General features: G+C 49.1%; 1 protein-coding gene across 2 annotated transcripts in view; it reads left to right on the top strand.

Annotated features, from left to right (window-relative positions):
• Positions 1-27402, top strand: part of Anxa6 (annexin A6) — a 52184-nt gene that overhangs the window by 4065 nt on the left and 20717 nt on the right. For both annotated transcript variants that reach the window (XM_026400142.2, XM_026400141.2), the window contains exons 2-14: positions 6603-6646; positions 13952-14042; positions 14870-14964; positions 15477-15590; positions 16889-16979; positions 17764-17843; positions 19906-19962; positions 20707-20800; positions 20915-21010; positions 22301-22359; positions 23400-23522; positions 24547-24605; positions 26425-26503. In XM_026400142.2, coding sequence (XP_026255927.1) covers positions 6629-6646; positions 13952-14042; positions 14870-14964; positions 15477-15590; positions 16889-16979; positions 17764-17843; positions 19906-19962; positions 20707-20800; positions 20915-21010; positions 22301-22359; positions 23400-23522; positions 24547-24605; positions 26425-26503 — 1056 coding nt within the window. In that variant the 5' untranslated portion in view covers positions 6603-6628. The remainder of the gene's footprint in view (positions 1-6602; positions 6647-13951; positions 14043-14869; positions 14965-15476; positions 15591-16888; positions 16980-17763; positions 17844-19905; positions 19963-20706; positions 20801-20914; positions 21011-22300; positions 22360-23399; positions 23523-24546; positions 24606-26424; positions 26504-27402) is intronic.

Below are 27402 nucleotides of genomic sequence, written 5' to 3'. Positions count from 1 at the left end.
ACAATTACATGTACTTTTTTTTTAAAGAGAGAGAGAGAGAGAGAGAATTTTAATATTTATTTTTCAGTTATCGGCGGACACAACATCTTTGTTGGTATGTGGTGCTGAGGATCGAACCTGGGCCGCACGCATGCCAGGCGAGCGTGCTACCGCTTGAGCCACATCCCCAGCCTATACATGTACTTTTAATACCATATTTTTAAAGTATATTTTTGTTCATAATGCTAAATGCTATTGTTTTCTTTTGTCACTGGTGGTGTATAGAATCCAAAAAATTTTGCAAACTGCTATATTCGACTGCCAGTTCTGTGGAGGCAGCATTCCCATCTGTCTCGTTTTCTCTTCTGCCCCCAACTCCTACCAGTGAGGCTAGTTTGTTGATAAGTAGTTTTTTTGAAAAAATGAGTCCTGGGTTAATCAGTAATGTTCCTTATGGAGTTGGCCAAGTTGCCTCATCTCTCAAGTTCTTTTCTCTTTAGCTGTAGAATTGAGGAGTAAAGCATGGTTTGAAAACCACTAATCTAGACTATTTCATTTTTATTTTATTTTTCCTGTGACTTTTCAAAGACATCACTAACGGAAGCTTTTAGAGCTACTCCAGGCATTTCACTTGACAATCGTAAAGAGCCACCTCCGCTTGCCAAGGGCAAGATTTAACCTCTCTGGGGAGCATAACAGAAAAGCATATAAAGTAAATATAATAATTTTCAAAAAAGGGTAAAATCATGACTCACCCAGATATAAAAATGATCTTAAGCTAAAAATTTTATTGTCCTTATTAATCAGTGATAAAAGCAAGCAGGTAACTTGCTCAAAAGAGAATTGTAAATGCCTTTATATTGAACAGAATATGCAACTAGAGGTAAAACTGGTTTTTCCACTTGAGGGGGAGGGAAGTCCATTGAACAGGATCTAATGAGCAAGTATTAGAATTACTTGGCATTACCATCAATTGTCTACAACTTGCCTATCTCTAAATAGTCCAAAGACAATGAAAAACCAGAATCAGATAGCCTGGAGGATTTTCCTTTGAATTATGGATTTTTTTCCTGGAATACTTGGGAGGCAGGCAGCCTCCATACAATGGAGGAGTGATAAATTCACAAGGGTCTACCAAAGCCAGTCAGGTACAGGTAGTTGCTAAACACTGCAGAGTTTCCAAGGAGGAAGAGATTGCCCCTGGCTTTCTAGAAATTGTGGCATTTGAATCTAGCAGGCAACAGTGGTTCTTGACCTCCTTGGCTGCACATCAGAATCACCTAGAAAAGTTTTTAGAAATTACCAAAACCCAAGCCTTGTCCCAGAGCAGTTGAGTCAATCTCTGGGGGATTTTGAAAAAGTCCACAGGTTGTATTAATGAAACCAGATGGGGAAGCGCTGGTCTAGGTTCTAGAAGTCTGAATAGAAAATGCTGGTGCAGAGTGCTTCTACTTTAGGGAGAGGTGAGGCTGTGTTGGGTGAAGAGGTAGGAGGTGAAGGCAGATACATCAGGAAGAATCCCACAAGGGCTTGAAGGCTGAGCTAAGAAGACTGGCAACCCAGGGCACCATGAGAGACTGGTGAGCAAAGGAGTGACCAGCTCAAGTTATAGCCCCCTGGGCATCCAGGAGGCACAGAGGTGTAGGGGTGTTTTAAATGCACTTTTTCCCTCCAGAGTTTTGATTTTTTTTTTTTTTTTTTTTGGTACCAGTGATTGGACCCAGGGGCATTTAACCACTGAGCACATCGCCAGCCCCTGCCCTTTGTAAACTATATATATTTTATTTAAAGACAGGGTCTCAGAAATTGTTTTAGGGCCTCACTAAGTTGCTGAAGTTGGTTTTGAACTTGCGGTCCTCCTGCGGCAGCCTCCAGAGTGGTTGGTTGTGCTCCACCATGTCCAGCTAGTTGTGATAATTTTAGTCTATGAAATGAATTGACATTACACAGACTTACAGGGGGAAAATGCACGTTTATAGATGTATATCAGCATGGAAGCCAGGCACAGAGCATGAGAGTGAATAAGGGACAAGATCGATGAACCTTGTACAGAGTTAAGTAAAGGGTTGGGGGCTGGAGCTTCTAGAAGGAAGGAGGAGGAGTAGGCAGTGGAAGGTTGTGAGGGGAAAATGTCACTATGAGCAATAATGATCTTGTTAAGCAGATGCAGTCTTCCAGGTAAGGCTAGCTGTGCTCCTGTGTCTGGGCCAGGTGTCAAACCCCCAATTTCCCTGTGAAAAGATCTTTTCAACGCAGAAAGGGGGATATTAGATCCTGCCTATGCCTGCATCTGCTGTTAACTAACACAGATGTCAACTTCTCTTTACAAAAGGACACCTTTGCAGAGCCTGTCTTGTGTCTGCTTTCTTTGAATAACTAACTCAAAATACACCAAAGAAATGTCTTTGGAGCCCAGCGTGGTGGTATACACCTATAATCCCAGTGACTAAGGAGAGGGAGGCAGGAAGATCACAAGTTCAAGACCAGCTTCAGCAAGTTAGCGAGACCCTGTTTCAAAATAAAAAGGGTTGGAATGCAGCTCAGGGGTACAGCATCCTGGATTCAATCCCCAGTGCCAGAGAAAGAGAGAGACATTTGGGGGTAGGGTGTTTTACTCTCCCACAGAAAGCTGAGTGATCTTTATGTGTCATCTTTCAGTACCCCATAAAAACCAAACAGGATTGTCTTCTCAGAGATGAAGAAACTGAAGCAGAGAGAAGTTACATAACTTGCCCAAGGTCCTTTTCTAGGAGTTTGCAGTGTCAGGATTTGAACTTGGAGACCTTGACTGCAAAAATCTGCATTTATTACCATGCTAGGATGCTGCAGTCTTTGAAAATATTTGTGCTTGTCTTAATAGAAGTTACCATTTATTGATCCTTGACTTTGTGCCAGTCACTGTGCTGAGTGCTTTTCATATCACAAGTTGGTGTTTCTATATGCATTTTGCAAATGTGGAGATTGAGGTTCGGTTGAAGTAACTTATCTGAATCCCAAACTGGAGAACAACTGGGCCTCAAAGCCCATGTTTTTGCATGACCTGGAGAGACCCTACCCTTGTCCAGCTCTCTAAGATTGGGCAGTGGTGACGGCAGTGGGTGGCCACACAACACAAAGCCTCCCAGGTGACTCCACCCCTGACTGGATTTCTGGAGCGATCAGCTGTGTTGAGTTTTTGTGGGTGTACAGATTAGAAAAGATTCCGAGTTCCTGGGAGGAGAGAGAGACTGTGTTTGCCAGGCTTGAACAACTATTTCAACAAAGTGATGAATCTTGCATAATTGGAGAGGGGCTGAGGTGGAATCCTGTGATCTGAGGGACAACCCTTCCAGGATCCGTACTCTGCTGTGAAAATCCCTGGTTGAAATCTGTAAACGCCCCTCATATCAACTGTGGATCTTCCGAAAGAGGGAGAAGTGTTATATATTGTTCCCATCTTTTTTATGTGGTGATGAGGATCGAATCCAGTGCCTCACACATGCTAGGCTCTACCAGATGAGCTACAACCCCAGCCCATATTGTTCCCATCTTATTGATGGAGAAACTGAGGCCCAGAGTTGGCCCGACTTGTCCAGGTCACATAGGGACAGACTCGTAACTAGAGTGTGGATCTTTTCCTTTGGCATCTTCCTATGTCCTGCTGAAGCCAGCGTCTACAGCTATGTGGGGGCTTGCTGTGGCCTGCTGCTGTCTAGTTTCTGAAAGGTCACTTTTCATCCTGAGATGCCGTATCTCTCAGAAATCAGAGGCTTAGAGCAGCAGATCGTTCAGCGCCCTGCTGGGATCATGGAATACTGGGTATAAAAGTTTGCCTAGTTTGAGAAGTAGGGTCTGGAGGGATCAGAGCTTCTCTTAAATTTGGGGTAAGTGTTAATGGCACATCTGTTTCGGACCTTCTCTGAACCCCTAGAGGGATCCTCAGGGAGACTGGCCATTTGAACTGGAATCTAAATGTCTAATTCTGGAAGAAGCTCCCTTTCCATGTAGCAGGAGATGTGCACTCACACAGGCCACCACAGAAACTGTTCTCAGAGCTGAGACCATTTTCCCAAAGGTTTAGAGGCCCCTCCTTGGAGCCTCTCCTTGGAAAGGGGCTTTCTTCCAGATGATCCTGGGCTGCAGCCAGCTATCAAAGTTTCCAGCAAACAAGGTCAAAGGAAACTGCTTCGATGTGCAGATGATGGACTTCAGCCCTCCCTCTCCTGTCAACCAACTTCCGGGGCCTCATTTAGTCAGATTCTCTGCTAGACTTGGGGTTCCCTCACCCTTTGACCCCCGCCCCATCATGCCCCAGACCTGGGGAAATCCAGAGCTGGCTCCCAGCCCAGTCTGGGGTGGATGTCAGTCCCCAAAACACGCGCATGCACACACACACACACACACACACACACACACACACACACTGTGAGGGGATATAGTTTCCATTTCCTGGTAAAAGCTGCATATTTGTACCAAGAGGCCCCTGGTTGCCAGGGCGACAGTAGGGTTTCCTTGTGAGCAGAGCTGAGCTGAGCCCAGCTGAGCTGGCTTTGCAGGCAAGTCCCCTTCACTCCCAACCCCATCTGATAAATGTCCTTTGCTGCGTTTGGGGAGCTCATCAGGCAATGGGAACACATGAACAAAGCTCCTGTCCTCAACCCCACACCAGTACAGTGAATTCCACTGTCTACTGAGAATATGGCTGTCCCTGCTGCCCTGGAGATGACTTCGGTCTCATCCTCCAACAACCCTGAAAGGCAGAAAAGGGAAAGCCCCAGATTTGTGCTTAAGATAAACCCAGAAATAGAGCAGTGAGACCTTGGTTACATAGCTTCAGATGACAAAACAAACATTCCAATCCAGGTCGCTCTGACTCTAAAACCTACATTCTTTCTACTCTGTCCCACCGTGTCCAGTGTCCCCCAAAGAGAATAAGGTCAGGGGCTGGGGTCTACAAGATTTCCTCTGAGGTTTGAGGGATATGTAGAGGAATAAAAAGCATTGATCTGGACTGTCTCCTTGGTTTCCACCACCCCTTTCCATTCTGTTCCTTGTGGGTCTTACTGAGTAAGTTTGTTATTTTTACTTTTAAAAAGCAATACATAGGGGCTGGGGCTGGGGCTCAGTGGTAGAGTGCTCACCTAGCATACTTGAGGCCCTGGGTTTGATCCTCAGCACCACATAAAAATAAAATATTGTGTCCACATAAAACTAAAAATAAATATTAAAAAAATACATAGACATGGTTGAAAGAGATGAGATCACACAGGCCTGTTTACTATGGAAAGCAAAGTTCCTTCATTTCTCCTCTTTTTATCCTGAAAAGTTTGCTTAGCTTTTATCTCTTGCCTTTCTGCTGAGAGTTCTCATTAGCCCAGCACCTGCCACTTCCCCCTTCCACTTTCCAAACCAGTTACATCCTCTTTTTCATTTATTTGTAGGTAATGTACCTGTGTCTCGTTTCGTCACTGTAGACCCTGGCTCCTGACCTCACCACCCCTTACTCCTTATCCATTCTCCATGAGATCATGTGTCTTGTTCAGATCCCCTGCAATGGCCTTGACTCATCAGAGGAAATTGATCAGAGGAAAAAAATCAGACTTTTTTTTTTTTTTGTACTGGGAAGTGAAACTGGGGTTACATCACCAATCCCCAGCTCAGCATAATCCCCCCCACACACCTATTTTGAGACAGAGTCTTGCAAAGTTGCCCCAGTTGGCCTTGAACTTGCCATCCTCCTGCCTCTCCCTCCCAAGTCTTTGAGATGACAGGCATTTGCCATTTCCCCAGCAAAACTTCAGCCTTCACAGTGGCCTGAGGCACTGGCCTCCTGCCCCAGTCCTGTCAACCTCCTTCCTACTGCCACCTGAGCCACACCAAGCTCTGTGGTGGCTTCATGACACCCTCTGAGCAGCCACTTGAGATGGCGCCTTTGTCACTCTCCTGGCCAAGCTTTGTCTTTTTGGTGGTCCTGACCACCACTTGAGGTATGCATTAGTCACTCTTCCCCATTAGGACCCAACCTCCAGGAAAGCAGGGCTTTCAGCTCTCCTCTACCTGCTGTCCTAGAGCAGGGCCTAACTCGAGACAGGTGGTAATGAATGGTAGACCTAGGAGAGGTGCAGGTGGGAGCCCCTGCCCCCGTCTGCACACCGGAAGTCCTGGGTTCTGAAGCCATTCTTGGTGACTTGGAGAAAGGCCACACAGGCTCCAGATAGCATGGACTCTGGAATCTGGGATCTGACTCGGAAGCTGAAGTGGTCGGATTCAGTTCGAAGCTGGTTGACCTCGGATCACACGTTGCGGTGCCCCAGCCTCCTTTCCTCCTCTAGAGAGGAGTGATCTGAGGCTTGGAAGGATGATGTGAGGAGGGTTAGTGTCTGGGCAAGTGCTCTGCAGGGCCTGGAGGCTGCCGGGTCAGTGGTCCTGCCTGCCCGCCCTCTTGGCTTGCCCTGGTGTGACTGTCTAGACACCATCTGGTGTATGGATTGTCATCTGAAAAAAGGTACTAAGACAGACCAGGTCTTTGGATGTGGTTTAACCGGAGGGGCTTGAGGCAGCTGGAAAGAAAATTAGGGTGGGGGTGAAGAAAGGAAAGGATCAGAATTCAGGGGAATCTCACGAACTCTTTTTCTTCTCCACAGTGGTTTCTGCCGCAGAACCTGACACCATGGCCAATCCAGCACAGGTAAGGGGACCTTTCTCTACTGAAGGTTGTGCTCTGTCTTCCCTGGGCCTAGGATCCCCCTAGAGTCATTAGACCTCCTGCAGAGACCCTCTGATAACCTTCAGCCTAAAACCATCAGGAAATGTGTTTAAGTCCTGTTAAAAGTCACAGCTCTTCAGAAGCAAGTCACCAGTGATGATATACAATATCCTAAGCAGAAAAGGATGCTCATTGGCCCAAATGATCAAGAAGCACAGGACTTCAGGTCTGGCTAGATCCAGGGGCCCAGATGATAGTCAGGATTCTTTCTCTGTGAGTGAGCTTCTTCTGGCTGGCTTTAGTCTTGAGTAGGTCCTTCTTTGCCTGGCCCATTAGTTACCAGCAGCTCCAGGTTTCCATTCCTCTGCTTTAATAGACCAGGAGAAACCAACACATGCTTCTAGGGGAAGACTCGGGTTTCGTTCCTGCTGGCTTGGCCTGGGTAACATGCCCCCTCTTGGAACCAGGAGGTTGAGTTGGTTTCACATGAACTGCATGGCCCAAGAGTGGTTCCCCAAGAAAGGAGACAGATACTCAACAAGCCAAGAAGCAATAAAGTCCTCTCTGCTCTGGAGATGGGGATGTTCCCTGTCACACGCAGTCAGGATTATATTTCCCTGGCTTGGAAGACTCTAAGCTCACTCTCTCATTCTGTCTGCCCATGCTGCTGGGAGGAGAATAGGAGACATGTTGGAACTTGAACTCCTGTGTGGCTAAGACTGGGGTCTATTCATAGTCAACCCAAGGGGTCACCCTGTGCCAAAGTTGGCCTGAGAGTGGTCCCTGGTGGCCAGCCTTACAGAAAGAGGTGTAGTCAGTGGGATGATGGCATTGGAGGGGGAGAATAAAACTGAGGGACACGGAGCTCTGCCTTCCCTGGGCCTGGGGTCCCTCTAGAGTCATGGCCCCTTTGGAGCTAGGAGTTCTTCACTCCCCTTGTCCCTTACAAGGTGGCTGAACTCAGTGCAAAGAACTTCACCCTTATGTTCGTGACTTGCCACCCTATGAACTGGGGCCTAACGGATACCCAGAGCTTGTGTAGAGCAGTGTTATGTGACATAGGACCAGCACCCTCAGGAGAACTCCAGTGTGGCCTCCCTGCCAGCCCCTAAGGAACACACTTTGCATGGTGGCCTCTGACCACAACGAGAGAGTATTTGTGGTTATGGGCAAAATTCCAGGGCAGAGCTCTTGCTGTTTCCCCATTTCCCATTTGCAGTCAGGACAGATGGGCATTTGCATTGAAGGGTGCCAGATGACCCAAGTGGGCAAGAGGAACCAGGACCTGGGGTATGGAGCTTTGGAATTCTGGGCCAATGCTCTAGGGCCAGGCCTGGTCCCTGGATGATCAGTGGTTTTTATTGCCAGGGACCAGGGGCCAATAGACCCCTGCAATCAAGTCCCAGAGTAGCAGGGCCTTAGGGGGCCCTCCTCCCATGGAGGGTCAGTACCTCGTGCACAGTGCTTTGATGGGGAAGTACGGGAGCTCTGGGGCAAGCAGAGAGGATGGGGACAGTGGCCTGTGGAGAACTACTCAGAGGAGACACCAGAGGACTGAGGCATGGCCTAGGGAGGAACAGCTGAATCAGGCCAGAGCAGGGAAAGAACAGTGTGGTCCGGGAGGAAGAGTAATTTGGTGTGCTCAGAGTACAGCAGCTGGGGCAGGGAGAGGTTGCAGAGGACAATATTAGAGGAAGATGACAAAGGTCTTCTGGCCACTGAGCTAGAGTTTGTGTCTCTTGCTCCAGTTCTTAGCTCTGTTTCCAGGGCCCAACCCCCATGTGCAAACACACACAAACGCACTCTTCTCAGGTCTGATCACCTGCCTCCGGTTCCTCCCACCATGGTGACTGTGCTGTCCTCCCATGTCTCCTTCCAGAAGAGGGGAACTTTAAACCCAAAAGCATGAGGAAATACTCCCATGTCACAGAAGTTCCCAGGAGGCATGGCTCTGTGGCCTCGGTTTCGTGGAATGTTCTGGGTCAGATTGCAATGTTGAATTTGTAGAAAGGCTTCGGGGACATGGCAAGAAGGGCAGGTGCTGGTGCCGGGAATTCTGGGAGTTATGGAGATGAGGCCTGGGTCAAGTCCTATCAGTTGAGGTCCTGTGCAGCCAGCCGTCTCTCTGGGGACGCCTGCTTCAGCTTTGAGAGACCGCGGACACCTGCTCCAGCAACAGCCTGGGAGGGGCCTCAGAGCACAGAGCCCCAGGGCCTGGGCTGCTCACCAGCTGGCACCAGGACCTGCTGAATATTTCAGGACGGAAAGTCCCTTCCCTGCTGTCCCCTCCCTCCATTATGGGTACCTGTGGCCAGGATCTTGTCACCAGTGTGACAGGCAGTCAGGGTCAGAGGGATGAGGAGAGGCTTGGGCAGCCATACAGGTGACACTTAAGAGATACATAATTCACACCATGGATGTGACAATGACTGATAGCAGTGGGAAGTCTGCGCCTGGGTGCTTTGAGAAGCTGTCTCTGTGGCTCTACCTGTGACCAGTGCAAAGCTCCCCCCACCACGTGGGGTCCCGGGGTAACCAGCCTAACAGGAGATCACTTTTGTTATCCTTGTGTAAAGAGCTGCGTAAGAGACTGGGCTTGCGCCTCACTAAGCTAAGCTTGTCTCTAAGTGGACATTTTGGCCAAGCTCTGAGAAGGTCATTGGACATCGTTTCCCAGCAGGGCATGGCCTCATCTGTCACCTTCAGCCCCTTCCTTGCTCACCCCCACTCACCTGCACTATCCAGAGAGGGAGAAGGGTCACAGTGGAGGGGCAACAAAGGGTAGTCTGCTGCTATCTCTTCTGTCCTTCATCCTGGGGACAGACTTCCATCTTCTTGTTCCCTCCTGGCAGCTTACAATTCCATGATCTTTGGGCATCTGACTATGGGCTCAGAGACCTGCTCCAGCAGCAGCCTGGGAGGGGCTCAGACCACAGAGCCCCAGGGACCGGGCTGCTCAAGCATACCTTGGTGGGCTGGGGATGTGGCTCAAGCAGTAGCGCGCTCATCTGGCATGCGTGTGGCCCGGGTTCGATCCTCAGCACCACATACAAACGAAGATGCTGTGTCCACCGAAAACTAAAAAATAAATATTAAAAAAAAAAAGCATACCTTGGTACTTGTTCACTTCCCCCAAACCCCCGCCACAGCAGACAAGTTAAACATTTTCCAGGTCTCACGTACCAACCTTGAGAAAGGCATCAGTTTGAACCATATGAAACTTGTTTTTTTTTATTAAAGAGAGAGTAAGGAGAGAGAGAGAGAATTTTTAACATTTTATTTCTTAGTTTTCGGCAGACACAACATCTTTGTTGGTATGTGGTGCTGAGGATCGAACCCGGGCTGCGTGCATGCTAGACGGGCGCGCTACCGCTTGAGCCACATCCCCAGCCCAAACTTGTTGTTATTTAACTGCTTTTAGTCTACATAAAAGTTGTGTGGGTCAACTGGATTGTTTTTTAAAAGTCCAACACTGGAACAGTGTCATGAGCAGGTGCTCTGTTTAATGGATGAGGACCACAGTACCAGGAGCTTGTAGCCAAGGGGAATGCCCAGGGCAGCCCAGCCAGGACTGGAGCCACTGGGCAGCATTACAGCCTTAGTGACTTGCTTTTCTCCGCTCTTTTACATCACTCTCCAGCCACATCCCATCCTAGCAACTCTGGACACCAGCCCCTAAGCATTCAAGAATCTGGGCTTGCTTTCCAGAATGTTCCTTGACCCCAACCCCAGCCCTCTGCCATGTGTCTCCTCTTTTGTTGCCTTTTCCATCGCTCTGCTCCCTGGGGCCAGCTGTTACTCATCTTTTAGAACTCAGCTTAGAGGTCACCTCCAGAACCCTTCTCTGACCTGCTCAGCACATAAGCTCAGTCATTCATAGATCCATTTATAAAACAAATATTTAGTGAGTGCCTGGCTGCTCCCGGCTTTGTGTTAGGAGCTGGAAATACATCAGTGAGCTAGACACAGCTTCCTAAAGGAAAGAGACCTAAAGGTTCCTTTTCTGGCTCCTTTGCTACTCTTACTGTCATGCCTACCCCACTGAATTACATTTGCAGCTACAGTGCATCTTCTCTTCCAGCCTAGGAGATCTCAGTGGTCCCTGGTCCCAGCACTCAGTAGATGCTCAGTAAATGTTGCTTGATTGCTTAAATGAGGGGATGAATGAATGAACTGTAGGGTGGCCCTGGCCCTTGCTGCCCTGGAAACAGGAGCATCTGAGTATGAGAAGCACTTAGGGTACAAAGACTTGGCCAGCATTACTGCCTATTTATAGCCTTGAAAATGGGGTGAGAATGGCACAGGGAGGAAATGGGTCTACCCCCAAAGGAGCCAGTTCCAGCAGAGGATTAATGGAGGAATGATGGTGAGTGAAATAACTCAAATGCTTAGAATTCAAGGACAGGGACAGGGGGACATCACTGGCCAGAGCAGAAGTCCTAGGCGGCGTGATGGTTGGCCCTTCCCATCTCCAGCCCCATCCCAGATGGCAACCAAGGGGAAGGAAGAAAGTTTGGTCTGTTAGAAAGAGCCTTGGATTCCTTTCCCAGCCAGGCCTCTGACTTTCTATGTGGTCTTTTTTTTTTTTTTTTTTTAAAGAGAGAGTGAGAGAGGAGAGAGAGAGAGAGAGAGAATTTTTAATATTTATTTTTTAGTTCTCGGCGGACACAACATCTTTGTTGGTATGTGGTGCTGAGGATCGAACCCGGGCCACACGCATGCCAGGCGAGCGCGCTACCGCTTGAGCCACATCCCCAGCCCCTCTATGTGGTCTTGATATGTCATCTGCCTTCTGTATTTTGGGTCTTTGGAACCACACATGTTTTTTTTGTTGTTGTTTTTATTTTTTATTTTTTGCTGTACAGGGGATTGAACATAGGGCCACTCTACCACTGAACTCCATCCCCAGCCCTTTTTGGTTTTGAGACAGAGTCTTACTAAGTTGCCTAGACTGGTCTCCGACTTGTGATCCTCTTGCCTCAGCCTCCCAAGCTGCTGGGATTACAGGTGTATGTGCCAATATGCCTGGCCTACATGTGGTTCCAAGTAAGCCAGGGAGGAGTGGCAGGAAGGCTGGAGCCAGTGTGGATTAGGACAGGTGGGCTTAGGCAGATGGAGAGAAAATCAACCAAGGATCATGGCAACAGCAGCCTGCACAGGAGCCAGACAGACCCTAGAAGACCTGGCCCTAGTGGCATCTTTCAAAGCTTGGTGCTCCCAGTGCCTGTCTCAGGGTTCCCAGCATCGGAGAGAACTTTGCTAGAAACTCAGTGCCAGGAAAACACTCCACCCACTCCCCGCTCCGCCTGCCTTCCTCTTTAAGCATCCTTCATCTCAGAGCCTGAGGAGTGCCTTCATTGATTCGTGCAACTGTCAGGTACTGAGCCCTTTCCATTCTCTGTACCCAGTTATTCTCCTTATGCACAGTTACTTGTCTTATTCATGACACAGTCCCTGTCCTCCACGGAGTCAAGAATCAAGAGGAAAGCAGGACTAATGGATCTTTAAGGCCCCTTGCAAAGCAGTCATTCTGATCTCTTAACCCTCGTTTCTCCATCCGTCCCAGAAGCTGATCCCAGAGCTATTCTTTTCTAGTATTGCTGGGCTGGAAGTATCCAGAGAGAAACTCCAAGGGTGGGAGGTAAAATTTCCTGGAGGAGGCCAGTTGTTCTTTCTCCTGTTCATTTATTCATGTGACAAGTACTTGAGTCTCCTTTGTCAGTCCCTGGGAGCCAGAGACGGGGTGGGTCTGGTGCCTGCCCTCTGGGGTTCCTGGATTGGAATGCCTGCCCAGGTGAAGATGCCCTCGGGAATGGCATAGGCTCTAGCCCATGAGATGCAAAGTAAGGCAGAGGGAGCCTGGCCATAGGAAAAGTCACCATTCTGTTCTCTGAGCTCCTTACAGTGTGCCCTGGTCCATGTATTTGACCTGTCTTAAACTTTCCTTCTCTGCCCAGGGGTATGATCAGGTTGCAGGAGATTCATGGATGGCGGGAAGAAGGCAGTGTCCCTTTCTGGTCACCCGCCCCGTCAGGACTTTAAATAGCAACACTGCGCCCACGCGTGCATACCTCAGGGGAGTCAGCCTCTGCAGACATAAACCAAGGAGCACGCAGGCGCCTGGCTGGGTCCTGCAATGCAAGCCCTGGGAGACACTGGACAGTAGGGGGCTTGTTCTGCCTGTCTCACTCCTGGAAAGGCACAGTCTTCAGGCCACCCTGACCCCTACAACTCTTTCCATGGAGCCTGACCTGGTCCCCCACCCCACTGTGGCCTTAGCTAGAATTAGCCTCTGCTGTCTCCCACATTACCTTGCTTCTGTCTTAAGGTATTCATTACAAGCTTTATGTTAATTTGCCTGCTTGTCTCTGCCCAGAGCTAGGAAGGAGCTCGTGAAAGATAGAGCTAGGCTCCTCTTCTCACCCCCCCCCCATCTTCAGCTCCCAGCATTGGGTCTGGCATAGATGAAGTGCCACCGTATGGGCTGTTCTCTGGCGTCCTCGGCTCTCCCTGCTCTTCCTGCTCCTGGACCCCAGTCTTCTCATGTGGGCATGGCTGACCCACATCTGACTTCTCTGTGAACCAGCCCATTGTGCATTCAGTTTAGATTCGATGTCTGCACCTCCTGGCTCTCTGCCCTCCTTTCCTTGCCTACAAGGACTATGCCAGCTTGTCCTTAGATGCCAGTTCACAGTTCAGTTTACCGGGCCCAGAGAGGTAGCACCTTGTCTTGGCATTGAACTCAAGGGTGGTTCCAGGTCCCCTGGGCCCAAGACCTCACCCTGAGTAGCTGACAGTGGCCAGGTTTGTGGAGCTGGAGAGCAGAGGGGAGCAGGGACGAGGTCTGGGATCTGTGTGACTTCCTGTGAGTGGTTCTTTCTTTGTGCTTGGCTGCCTGTCTCTGTGATAGAGATCATCATAAGTGCTCCTATAGTTGCTAAAATAATCACAATAACGGAGATGAAAGGGCTTTGTGAACTATAAAGCACCATGAAAATAGGAGGGGCCCCTGTTACTCTCACAGGGTTCCTTTCCATCCCCTCCATTCAGCCAGCTTTTTAAACCCTCCCTTGGAGAAGTAGCACTGCCCTCTGGGGAGGTTGGAACAGTGGCACAAGAGAATCATCTTTACCCTTATCAGCGGTTTATATGATCGGTACTTGATTTTTCAGGGGCCAGGGCTGACTGTGGATGTTGACCAGGGTTAGGAGTCTGCCCAGAGGTTGAGGCTGCAAGCCTAGTCCAAGTCCAAGGTCAGCACCTCATCCTCTGCTTTTCTCTCCACAGGGTGCCAAGTACCGGGGCTCTATTCACGACTTCCCAGACTTTGATCCCAGCCAGGATGCTGAGGCTCTGTACACCGCCATGAAGGGCTTCGGTGGGTGCTAGACCAACCTGAGTGGGTCCTGCCGGAAGGAGGATTCACTGGATGTTAAGAGTAGTCCCAAATGTGGGCATAGCCCAGAGTCCTGGTGTTGGAGGGGTATGAGGTGGTGAAATGTATATTCCTTCTATTCCTTCTTCCTCCTCTTCCTCCTTTTTTTTTCCTTTTCTTTTTTTTACAGTGGATCAAACCCAGCACCTCTCACGTGCTAGGCAAGTGCTCTCTCACTGAGCCACAACCCTCCTTTTTTTTTTTTTTTGTCTCCTCCTTTTATTTTTCACAATTTTATAATAAAACATTTCAGGCCAACAGAAAAGGTATAAAGAATAATAGAAACTTCACCCATAGATCTACCACCCAAGTTAAGGAACTAGTGCTTTGTTGGTGTAGTTGAAATCTCCTTGGTAGAGCCCCCTCCTGATGACAACCCCCTGCCTTTCTTTGGGGTGACCACTGGGGGTGGCACTCATTGTTCTCTTACTTTTGTCCTGTGATTGAAAGAACCCTGTACCAGGTCATAGAAAACCTGGCTTCTAAGTCTGGCTCATTGGGAGACTCTGGGTGAGTCCTTGCCCCTCTCTGGGTCCCAGTTTCCTCCATGGTGCAGAAGCTGGATGAGGACCCTTTGAGTTGAGATATTGTGTGTGCTATGACCCTCTTCAGTGGGAACTTGAAATATCCCCATGGATCCTGTGCTCATCACCTCCTCCTCATGAGCCGATGACTTCAGGGGACTGCAAGGCTGTGCCCAGGGAAGGGAGCACCAGTGGGCCTCCTGAAGGCAGAGTGGGTGGGGTGACCGGCGCCCTCCCCTCTTCCAGGCAGTGACAAGGAGGCCATACTGGAGCTGATCACCTCCCGGAGCAATAAGCAGAGGCAGGAGATCTGCCTGAGCTACAAGTCCCTGTATGGCAAGGTAAGCCCGGCAGCTGGAGGGCTTCTGGGGTGGGCGGGGAGAATGCCACTCGCCTGTGTTCTGGTTCTGAGTCTCTTTCTCCAGGTCAGCCTCTGCTGACACTCCTGCATCCAGAGCCTGTTCTTCCTCTTTTTCTTCCTTCAGTCTCGAGTATGTCTAGAGCACCTGCTGTATGCTGTGCTCTGTGCCATGTATCAGGACTGTGCTAGGGAATAAGATCTCAGTGGTGTCCACTCTGTAGAATCCCAGACTGTGGGAGAGACACATGGTGGACAAGGAAGCTGACGATGGGGAGGGGCGCAGTGCTGTGGACTTGAACCTGCACAGCCCCTCTGCTGGCTGGGTCACTTTGGGCACATTCCCTGAGGTCTCTAAGGCTGTTTCTAAGGGCTGATGATGGCGCATATTTCCAAAAGCCATGATTCAGAAAGATTACTAACCTCAGTGCTTGTCAGAGTAAGTGCTCATTAAATGTAATTCTTATTATTATCACTGCACCTCCCCACCCCCAGGACCTCATTGCTGACTTAAAGTATGAGCTGACGGGGAAGTTCGAACGGCTGATCGTGGGCCTGATGAGGCCACTTGCCTATAGTGATGCCAAAGAAATTAAAGATGCCATTTCGGTAAGAAACGGGGATGAATATGTGCATGTAAGGGATGGGGGTATGGTGATGGGAAGATCCCAGGCTCTACAGCAAACATCTGGTGAGCCCTGCACCCACCCAGCAGCTGTGTCTTGCTCCAAGAGGCAGCTTGCCAAAACCCTACCTCAGAGCAGGCAGATGTGGACAGATGTCAGAGCAAAGCAAACCCCTCAGCCCAGACCCCCACACTAGGAGCTTGTAGTCCCAAATAAGTATCCAACATGCAACAGGCCAGGGACACACTAAAAGAGGCCCACAGGGTAAGGTCCTGGGCTTGGAGTGGTTGGAAGAGGCATCCCAGGAGATGAGAGGATCAAGTCAAGCCCCAGACCTGGAGAAGGTTGATGGATAGGAGTATGGAGGTCATTCTAGGCTGGGGGAAATGGCAGGAGAGGTTGTGGAGGTATTTTCAAGATAAGAGGAGAAGTTTAATCTGATTGAGGCAGAGAGTTGCCCTCCAGGAAGAAGGGAGATATTAAAAAGCCCATAATCGGGGCTGGGGGTATAGATTGATTGGTGGAGTGCTTGCCTTGCTTGCACAAGGTCCTGGGTTCTAATCCCCAGCACCAAAAAAACAAAACAACAACAACAAAACCCCTTAATCGTGCCTAGCACTTCACCTCCTATAAGGTGATACTGTCTTTGCTGCCAATGAGCTATCAATCATGAATTTGTTCCATAAACCGATACTCTTAGCTACAGTGAGAGAATATTGCCTTCTCAATCTCCCTTAGCATTTGGAAGAGCAACTAACATCATCTCCATTTTACAAATGAAAAAACTGAGGCCCAGAAAGATAAAATCTTGCTCTCGCTCTCTCTCAGATGTTTTAAGATTTTTATTTTGTATACAAAGAGCTAGCATGGTTCCTTTCATTGGGTACATGTCTCGGATGGATAATCCATTCAAGGAAGATCACTTAGACCAATTTAAAGAGTCCTCTCTCCTACTGACACCCTGGTGGCACATGTTGAGACCATATTTCCCAGTGTGACTATAGCAGTTTGAAAGTTACAGCAAGAATGAGAGCCATGGTCGGCTTTCCACAGGTGACTCCAGTAGATGAGCTGGTGACCCATCTGGCTTTCAGGGGTACAACTAGGCCAAAAAGCAAAAGCAAGATCAAGTTTCTTAATGAGACATTCAAGAGCAAGCTGCCCAGAGTTGCAGGTCCAGAACCCAACTGGTGTCCAAGACCTGGGGTGGGAGCACCCCTGAGTAGGGGCGGCTGGTGTCCTACCACCCCTGCCCCTAACTCCTGTGTGCCTTTTCTCCAGGGCATCGGCACTGATGAGAAGTGCCTCATTGAGATCTTGGCTTCCCGGACAAATGAGCAAATCCACCAACTGGTAGCAGCATACAAAGATGGTGAGATGGGCAGGAGGGGCCACTCGGGATCTTCAGATATGAAATGAAGATGATTTCAAGGGTGGGGACACTGAGACTATCCATCGCCTCTCTGATTCTTCCACCTACCCGTCCATCTTTCCAATGAGTTCCTGCTCTGTGGTGGGTAGACGAATGAGATAACAGAGAGACACAAACAAAAATGGGTAATCAGATAAACATGATAATAAACATTGGGGTTAAATGTTATGAAGGAAACAAATAAGAATCAGACTTTGACAGGGAGAACCCACTTCAGATAAGTCACCAGGGAAAGCAATTGTGAGAAGAATGGAAAGACAGTCCTTTTGGCAGAGGGGACAGCAAGTCCAAAGGCCCTGAGGTAGAAAGCACTGGTAGCCAGATAAGGCTGGAAGAGGTAGAGGGCTGGGCAGTGTCACACAAGACCTTCAAGAGGGAAGTGATGTTTTATTCAGAGTCCAGTGACAAATAGGGGCTTTCAGACAGTTAATCTTGTCACTGTGGATTGGAAAGAACCAAAGAAAAGCGGTAGCCACTGTCCTTGAGAGATAATATTGTCCGCGGTCAGATGGTCCAACAGGGACAGAGAGAAGTAGATAGATTTCATGTCATGATGTCATAGTCCCAACAACTGCAGATACACTCTGGGTCTTGCCACGGTGGCCTGTAGATTGGATTTGGGATTTGAAACAAAACAGGTGATCATTTGTGGGGTAGCAAGGGACCTTTATCCTGGATCCCTGAGGCCTCTGGATGAGGCTAGATCTCATGTTCCTTCCTGCAGCCTACGAGCGAGACCTGGAGTCTGACATCATCGGCGACACCTCTGGCCATTTCCAGAAGATGCTGGTGGTCCTGCTCCAGGTTAGTTAATCCATATGAGCCTCTGAGCCCCTCCCTGGCACTCTCTCCCGGAGTCGGGCTGAGGACCATGGGCGCCTCCTCCAGGCTCCCAGACAAATGGCTCGCGAGGGGCTTTTGGGGGAAGGTCCTTCTCTTGTGCTCTGCCTTCCTCATTGCCCACCCTGCAACTGCCCCTAGCCTCTGGATCCCAAGACAGTTTCTCTGGCTCACCTGGGTATGGAATTGGGGACCCCCGGGGGGTGGGCCTGGACCCATCCTTCTGGATAGTACAGTGCCTTCAGAAGACCCACACGTCCTTGGCACATACTCCTGTCTTGTGACCAGTATTCTCCCTGTGAACTCCTTCCTCCCCTCTCTGAGCTCCCTCTTGCCACTGCTCCTCCAACCATGGCACCTGCCCGGGATACCAGGAGGGACATGGTGCTGCAGGGCCACCTGCATCACATCACCCACCGCCAGGCTGTGCTGCCTTCTCTGCTGCCCATGAAGCCCATCACAAGAGGACTCTAAGAAGGCCTCACACTGCTCTCCATGGCTGAACTCAGTCTACCATGTTGGATTATTTTAAAATTTTGTCTTCCCACATGTTTAAACACCAAAAAACTTTGAGTTAATTGCTGACATTCAAAAATAGATTTTGCTCAGTAACCAGATTTCTAGATTCTTTGGATTAATAGAAAATTCTTGCAACATCAGGCCTTCAGTGACTGGAAAACATGTCTCTCTTGCCTGCTTCACTGTGTCATTTATTTTCCTGGCATTCTGGGGACAGGCAAGGCAATGTCTCAAGTCCAGCTTCAAGGACCAAACCTTTCTGAAGCCTCATGTATAAATCAAGCCATTGCATCTGGGCACAGTGACACATTGTAATCCCAGCTACTTGGGAGGCTAAAGAAAAGGGAATCACAGTTCAAGGCCAGCCTGAGCAACTTAATGAGACCCTGTCGGGAAAAAAAAAAAAGGAATTTAAGTAATAAAGGAGCTGTACTCAGTATTACAGTGCTTGCCTAGCCTGCGTGAGGTCCTAGGTTCAATCCCTCCTGCCACAGAAATAATAAATAAATAAATAAATAATAAACCAAGCCACCACTTTGTCCCTCTCTCCTCTTCTCTCTTCCCCTTCCCTCTTTTACATTAATTCTTCCTAATTCATCTCTTCCTGTTTCCATTACAACCTACACCTCATATTAACAGGATGGGGATTTATCAGTTGTGAGGAAGTGTGTGATCTTTGCCCCATTTCAAAGTTTATTTTTTGGGGGGAGGAGATTCCTACTCCTGGATCTTGGAGTCAGGGATGTTGCCTCGTCACATCTAACTAGTGGCAGCAGTGTGGCACAGACTGCAGGCATGACAGCTGTATCGCATGGTCAGTCCCAGAGAAAGCCCAGGGGGTTGAGACCCAGTATCACGGGGAGAGAGGATGGAGCACAGCCCTGGCCAGGCCAACTGCAGACCTCTGCCCACGTGCTCAAGGAGCTCAGTGTGGTTTGCCCTGGTCCCTTTGATTAGCTTCCTGCTTCTAAGCCCCCTCTATCAGATGGAGCAGAGGGCTCCACAGAGCAATAGAAGCACCAAGAGGATCTGATAATCTTTGCAGACTGGGAGCTCAGATCATGAGGCCCAAGTCCCAAATCCTCATTGCTAAGTTGGGTTAAGGTATGAGAGCTCCAAATAATAAAATGCAAATGCACAGCCCCTTTGCACCTGTGGTATCATTGTAGGGATATGTGGTGGGTAATGCCAGGTCCTATGGTGGGGGCTAAACAGAGCTCAGAGGCTGTCTTCAGAACTCTCCTGGAAGGGGCACCTGGAAGGACCATGGTTATTCTTAGGACTCTCCTGTTTGGTCACAGCCTGGGAGAGGGGGCCCGTGATTCTCTACAGCATAGATGCTACTGTCTTGATCCACTGGTAGCTGCTGTTTCTCCAGACCTAGTCACTGCTCCTGGACATTTCTGGGCCACCGGGATTCCTCAGCCTTCCTCGTCTCCACCATCATCACCAGGTCCTTCTCCTGGCCCTGTCGTATTTGAAACCTATTTCTTGTCTCCCTATCCAGGGAACCAGGGAGGAGGACAATGTAGTGAGCGAGGATTTGGTACAACAGGATGTCCAGGTAAATGAGCCCTGATAGAGGTCCCCAAGGCATAGCAGAGGACCCTTGAGAGAGGGGAGAGGTTGGGAGCCCTGAAAAAGGCTGGAGGTGAAGCCTTTTGTATCAAATACCTCAGTATTTGGCACTTTGTTGAAGAAAAGGTTTAAGTTATCTTTCAAAGGTGCATAATGTGGAAAATTGCTGAGATGTATTTTGGAGGTTTCGTTGTTTATTCATTTGTTTACTTCATGTTTTTTGAAATTAAATACGAACTCTGTGCTGGGCACTCTGCCAAGCATTGGGCAATCGCTAATGAACAAAATCAAACAGTACTGGGAGAGACAACTCATGTTGATCCTACAGACACTTCTCTATCAATATACCATAATGTCCAGTTGTTTTCAGCCCCTGCCTTATGTTGTTGTGACTATAGGGACAGGTAAAGAGAATGCTATGACATCATCCCTTCTTGTTGGGAGGGAAAGCAATGGTTAGGAGACAGATCTATGAGCAGATCATAATGCACAGAGCCTTGAAAAGGGGAAGAGAACCCTGCTAGAACATTAGGGAGTACTTTGAGAAAGAATGGGACATTTAATCTGGGACATGAGGTTGAATAGAACCTTCTCCAGAAAGGAAGGAAGGAAGAACTCGAGGTTTATGCAGAGGTCCAGAGGCCACTAGTTATTGGTATGGTTCTGAGTGGCCTGGCCAGTGTCTCCTCAGGTTTCTTCTCTGAGTTAAATCCCACCTCTTCCCCTTTAGGACCTGTTTGAGGCAGGGGAACTGAAATGGGGAACAGATGAGGCCCAGTTCATTTTCATCTTGGGAAATCGCAGCAAGCAGCATCTTCGGTTGGGTAAGCTCCAGAGAAGACCTACAGCTGCCCCCTACTGCAGCCTGTCCTTTGAGGTCCCTGTTTCTTCTCAGTGTTAGTGGGCACTCTCAGACATCCTGTCTCTGTCTCACTCAGTGTTTGATGAGTATCTGAAGACCACGGGGAAGCCAATCGAAGCTAGCATCCGAGCGGAGCTGTCCGGGGACTTTGAGAAGCTAATGCTAGCCGTGGGTAGGTCCTCATGTTGCATTTCCAGGGCCTTTGAGGGATTCTGGGATACCAGCCCAGGAATGAGGGAAGAGGGGAACTCTTTGTTATCAAGCTGAGAAAACCAGATGGGCCATGGATTCTAAAGGTGGAGCCAGGGCAGCTTGGCTATAGGAAGCCAAGTTGAATCTCAGCTACTGACCTCCAATGCTGTAGAGGGAGAAAGCACTGAGCTTAGAGTTGGAATAATGGTGACCATGATCAGAGGCTTATGTGGAAGATCTGCTGTACCACACACCACACTGAGCAGGCACGGTCATTATCTCCATTTCACAGATGAGGAAACTGAGTCTCACAGAGACTGAGTCACATGCCAATGGGTAGTTTCATAATGAATTAGGGATGCTCTGATGGTGGAATGCCAGGAGCTGACCAATCAATGGTGGAATTTAAATTCAAACCCAGGGCTTATAGCCAGGCATGGTGATGCACACCCGTAATCCCAGCAGTTCATGAGGCTGAGGCAAGAGGATTACAAGTTTGAAGCCAGCCTCAGCAACTTAGCAAAGCTCTAAGCAACTTAGTGAGACCCTGTCTCGAAATAAAAAATAAAAAGGGCTGGGGATGTGGCTCAGTGCCCATAGGCTAAATCCCTAGTACCAAAAGAAAAATCAGGGCTTCTTCCAAATTTGCTGTTGACCTAGGTGGGCAGGTAACTTAACCTGACTGGGCCTCACGTCCTCTGTCTGTTAAATGGGAGCCTGACCCCAGTCATTTGCACGTTTGACATTCCAAGAGTCACAGCAGCTGAGTCAGCAGTAAGCTGTGTGTTCGCATTCTGTGGAGGAAGGCCTCATCTTCCCACCCAGAGCTGCCCTCTCTAGCCCTACGTGACGTGACGTAGACAGAGTCAGGAACTTGCTACCAGCAAGATCGGAAGTGATTCGGCTGCCAGTACCTTTCTGGTGTAGCCGAATCTAAAGATGCACCTTTTCCACCTCCACCTCAGACTCTACCCCCTGACCTGGCCTAGTTCCCTGTGAAACCTGAAAGGAAGAGAAAGATGAAGTGGGCCTTTGAGATGGGCTACTCAGATTTCAACAGGCTCATTTCCTGATTTCTTTACCCTCTGGGTTTGTGATAGAGGCAAATGGATTCAAGGTGCTCTGGGGCTCAGAGCTATCAGGAGCCAGGGTTCTTCCCGCCTCTGAACTAGGTGACTCCTAAGATACAGAAACCTAGAAGGGCTCAGGCACCATCCCCTCTGTGTTCCAAGGTGGCTGAAATAACTCTCCCTCTTCCTCCCTTTTCCAGTAAAATGCGTCCGCAGCACCCCGGAGTATTTTGCTGAAAGGCTCTTCAAGGCCATGAAGGTATGTGGGGAGTTGATATGGACCAGGCTGGTGGGGGGGGCTCTGCTCACCCCTCACAGGACTGTTGGGACTCTGGCAAGTCTTTGATGTCCACTGGCCAAAGAGAGCCCTCAGGGATTGGCCATGGGCCTCACCTTGGTGATGGCACTCTGTCCCAGGTGAGCTCTGGAGCCTGGGACACTGAGTGCTTACACATCCTGCGGTGGGTATACCTGCCCCGACCTCATGATCAGTCATATAGTAAGTATGGTGGCAGACGACACCCAATCCATCCAGCTGTGTGTGGGGGTCAGCAGCCCACACTTTTAAAAACTAGTGATTAACCAGAATGTTTCTATGCAATGTGCATGGGTAAGGACACTTCAAAACACTTCGGGAAACACTGTGACATATCTGCCAACACTCCTTATGACTCAGCAGGTCCCCTTTGGCTGAGTTCTTGAGAACAGTATTTCACAGGTTTTTACACATAGGACAGAGAAACTGAGGCTCTTTCCATGGCACACCAGAGTAAGTGAATGCAGTCATTGGCTGCCAGAGGCCCAAGGCCCAGGAGCTCAGGCTTTCCTGGCTCTTCTTGGCCATCCCAGAAGGGAAACGACTACCCACCTTGCTCTGTCTGCCAGTGTGCCATAGTGAGGTTGGGCAGCTGAGTTCTGGAGAGATGTTTGCCTGTACACCTGCTCCTAAGAATGCTCGTGACATTATCATCTGTAGGAAAAAATGGGCAGCAACCCCATGTCCACCCAGAGGAGCATGGAAACAAATACACAGTAGTATTTTTACAAAGTTCCAAAATGTGCATATCTAAGTATTGCTTAGAGTTGCAATATTATAAAAATTATAAGGAAAATCAAGGATGAAAATGACATTTTCAGACAGAAGACAAGGTTTATAAAAAGCAAGAAGGGACACTCAGGGACCTTCAGAGGGAACGTCAATGTCTGCCTCTTTTATTCTTTATTGGCAACTAAACTGGGGGCTATCAGCACCACAACCTTCTCTCAAGGCCCCGTTACTTGACCCTGCTTGTCTTCCAGGGCCTGGGGACTCGCGACAACACCCTGATCCGCATCATGGTCACCCGCAGTGAGCTGGACATGCTGGACATTCGGGAGATCTTCCGGACCAAGTATGAGAAGTCCCTCTACAGCATGATCAAGGTCAGCAGACCTCATGGGGGTGCAGAGGGGAGCAGAGAGCTTTCTTCCAAGACAGAGGGCTTGGGAACCACTACCAGGAGAAAAGGCACCATCTGAGAAAGCTGGGGGTCTCTTGGAAGTTCCAGGAGCCTGTGTCTTAGGACTCAAGTGTCAGGAATGCTTGTGAGAAGTGAGGCTGAAAAGGAAGGCAGAGCTGGATCGTGGAGGGCACATGATTTGATTTAAGGATAAGGACTGTGAGTCACCCACCCCCACCCCCCCACCCCCCGCCGGAGGCAGGGGGAATGTATATTCTGCTGGAAGACGGGACCCATTGAAGAATAAATGAGAGTTAATTGAGGAACCCCCCTGGTCATGGGCCAGACAGAGATGCTTGTGAGGTGTCCAGCCTCTTTTTCACAAGGCAGATATAAAATTAGGAAGGCTTTCCCTTTTTTTTTTTTTTGAGTGAAGTTTTTTGGTGACAGGGCAAGAGATCTCACTTGTGTTCCTAAGGTATATTTCCAAATTTTGTGCAAAGATAAACCAGTAACTTCTCATAGCCTTTAATATTTTGAAGTTTATTAAGAAACCTCAAGCAGGCTATAGAATATGCCATTTATTATTGATACGTGTTGTTTGACTTTTAGCATTTCCCAATGTTTTCGTTCATGGAGCCTGAGTTCCATGGAATATTTCCCTTAGAAGGGCTGGGCTAGGGACTCTGGTGGCAGTGGTGTGCTGAAGGCTCTCTCACGCTGGCATCTGGCAGTGAGAATTCTCCATTTTGGGAAGTATTTACACCACAGAAATTGGCAAATACCTTTTTTCCTTCCTACTTTTCTTCCTTTCTTTTCCCCCCTGAGAGCCTGTTGTTAAATATTGACCAGCCCACCCTGTTAGGTGGTCCAGGACACCTCCACACTCATTCGCTGTGAATGTGTGTGCAGCCCTCCACTCTTCTGGGCTATGCAGAACCTTGGCTTCTGTCTGAGAAGAACCCAGGGCTGGGTGAGAGGTCACCTTTATTTCTCTTTCTTCCCAGAATGACACCTCTGGCGAGTACAAGAAGGCTCTGCTAAAACTGTGCGGGGGAGATGATGAGTAAGTGGCTTCTTGGGTCAGGCCGGAGGGAGTGGCCTGGGACTCTCCTGGCTTTCATACCGATAGATGGATTGGATGTGCTGGGGCTCCCTCTGAGCCAGGAGCACCATGCTGGTGAAAGGTGGCCTCTGTTGACAGCTATTGTGTTTGTGGGTCTGTGGGAGTGTCTGTGTGTCTGAACATGAGTGTGTTCTCTCATACATGGAGATGTCTCTTGTGAACAAGTTCTTGTGAACTTGGAAGGTCAAGGTGGAGTTTGGACCAAGAATATGGGGGTCCAGCCAGGTCCAGTGATACACACCTATCATCCTAACTACTTGGGAGACTGAGATAGGAAGATTGCAAGTTCCAGGCCAGCTTTGGCAACTTTGCAAGTCCCTGTCTCAAAATAAAAAGGGCTGGGGTGTAGCTTAGTGGTAGAGCACTTTCCTTGACGTGCAAGGCCTGGGTTCAATCCCTAGCACCTCAAAATGAAAAAGAAAAAAGAGAGAACATGAGGGTCCAGGCCCTACTACTTTGTAACTGCTTCTCAGTTACATCGTGTGTTTTATAGGGAGAAATACAAGCTCCTGCTCTGCCTACTCATTGATTAGGATGTTTGTGTCAAGTGCCTTTTGTGCAGCCCTGTGGGGAAGCTCCCATTGAAGCCAACAGTGTAGCAGGGGATGCGGACCAGTGTGCCAACATGGTCAGCCCTGCAATGGGGAAGAAGTATAGGCGCCATGTACATGAAAGACATAGGTGCACTGACCCTAAACTGTGAATGCTCCTCAGAGATGATGGGGCAGAGACCAAAGGAGGAAGGTGAAGAGGAACAGCCAAGTAAAAGGAGGGAGAGTGTTTGGGATGGAAGAACTCACAAGTAGAAAGATCTGGAGACAAGGATGGACCACCTGGTTTGTCATATAACTGAGGTCACAGTTACATGGTGCTTGAAGAAAGAAACAAAGCAGAGACGTGGGCCGGGCCTGGGATTCTTCCTGTCATGTTAAATTGGGCCAAGGCTTGATGAATTTGTAGAAAGGGAATTGTGGGTGCTCTGATTTCTCTTCTCTGAGGTCTTCAAGAATCAATTAAAGAATCAGGTGAGGTGGTGCACACTTGTAATCCCAGCAATTTGGGAAGTTGAAGCAGGAGGACGGCAAACTCAAGGCCAGCCTAGACAACACAGTGAGACTTTGTCTCAAAATAAAAATAAAAAGGGCTGGGGGCATAGCTCAGTGATAGAAAACCCTTGGGTTCAAGCCCCAGTACCCACCACACCCTACCCCAAAAGGATCCATTAAGGGAGGGAGAGATACAAGAGCCTCCTGCTAACTTTGGTAAGTGCCAGAGAGGCTGCCAATTCAAGGGGATACATCGGTACTTTGCAGGAGATGTAGGGACAACATCATCCTGGGTCCAGTAGCCGGGCTTCTCAGGCATACACACCGTATCCCACTCCTTGGCCTTTGAGAGGGTTTGAGACAGAAGTCACTCATGTTATTAAGAAGAAAGGGGAGGCCCAAGGATTGGAGAAGTCCTTCCCCACTTGGGCCTGAGGCCAAGAAGGCTTCTGGGAGAAGCCAGTGTTTCAGGGAGCTGGAGGACAGCTCAAGAGAGGATGGAAGATGCTCAGGAACGAGGGAAGGGCTCTGGGTAATGAATGAAGCCAGGCTGAAGAGAAAGGAAAGCCACAGGTATGTGTGTTGGTAAGTGTATGTGCGTGTGCATGTGCGTGTGCATGTGTGTGTGTGTGTGTGTGTTGTGTATGGAGCATTACCCATAATGACATTCCCTCCTTCCCCCCCTCAACCCCCCTCAACCCCCTCCATTCCAGTGCTGCTGGCCAGTTCTTCCCGGAGGCAGCGCAGGTGGCCTATCAGATGTGGGAACTTAGTGCAGTGTCCCGAGTAGAGGTCAGACCCTCCCCACCTCCTGCTTGACCACCAGCTTCCACTCTTCCGCTTGCACCTTCCTTCTGCTCTGGTTGGCACCCAGCTGCCCCCTGGCGGCCAACCTGAGACAGATTCTCACAACTGCAGCTTCCTTTTCTCCCCTGGAGTGATGAATTGCTGGGGGGACCTTCTGGAGGGGGCTCCTGATTCCTGCATTAACTTCTAACACACTGGGGAGTATTCTGGCCCACTCACTGCTAACAGGGCTTGCTCAAGCAGAGACCTGGCTGGTTCAGGGGGTTCCTGTTTCATCCTGGGTCCAGTAGCCGGGCTTCCCAGGCATACACACTGAGATCCCTGGGGGCACTGAAGGAGTCGAGGCTGTGCTCCTGAGCATTCTCAGACCTGGGGCCCACAAAGGACAGGGATGAAATGTTTCACAGAAGCACTTGGGACAAACCATTCCAGAGGCCAGTAATACTTGGCCCACACAACAATTTGGAACCTTGGATTCTATAAGTCACTGTCTGGCATACTTTGGGCAAGTACCCACCTGTTTCTGAGCCTCTATTTTTGCATCTTCAAAATGAAGGGTTAGTCATGGCCATCTTGGTGACTTAAGGCCTCTTGAGCTCTGATGTTCCTGTTGTAAGGCAAGAACTATTAATGTAAATGATCTTAAGTTAAACAAGAAATGAACTTAGTCTGGCAGAGTGGAGGACCCTCAGGATGATAAGTGACACTGAACCCCACACAGTGGGAGAGCAATTCCTCTTCAGTTCCATCGATCTTTCTGATTTTGTCAAAGAAATAGTCTAAGCTTGGTGCCAAATGAGTCTCAGCACTCATTGACTATCCTTTTTCTCAGAGCAAAGGGCCAAGTGTAGTGTCACATGCCTGTAATCCCAGTGATCCAGGAG

The sequence above is a fragment of the Urocitellus parryii genome, chromosome 1 (assembly GCF_045843805.1).
Source record: "Urocitellus parryii isolate mUroPar1 chromosome 1, mUroPar1.hap1, whole genome shotgun sequence".
Taxonomy (NCBI): domain Eukaryota; kingdom Metazoa; phylum Chordata; class Mammalia; order Rodentia; family Sciuridae; genus Urocitellus; species Urocitellus parryii.
This window is presented reverse-complemented; position numbering and strand designations above follow the sequence as displayed.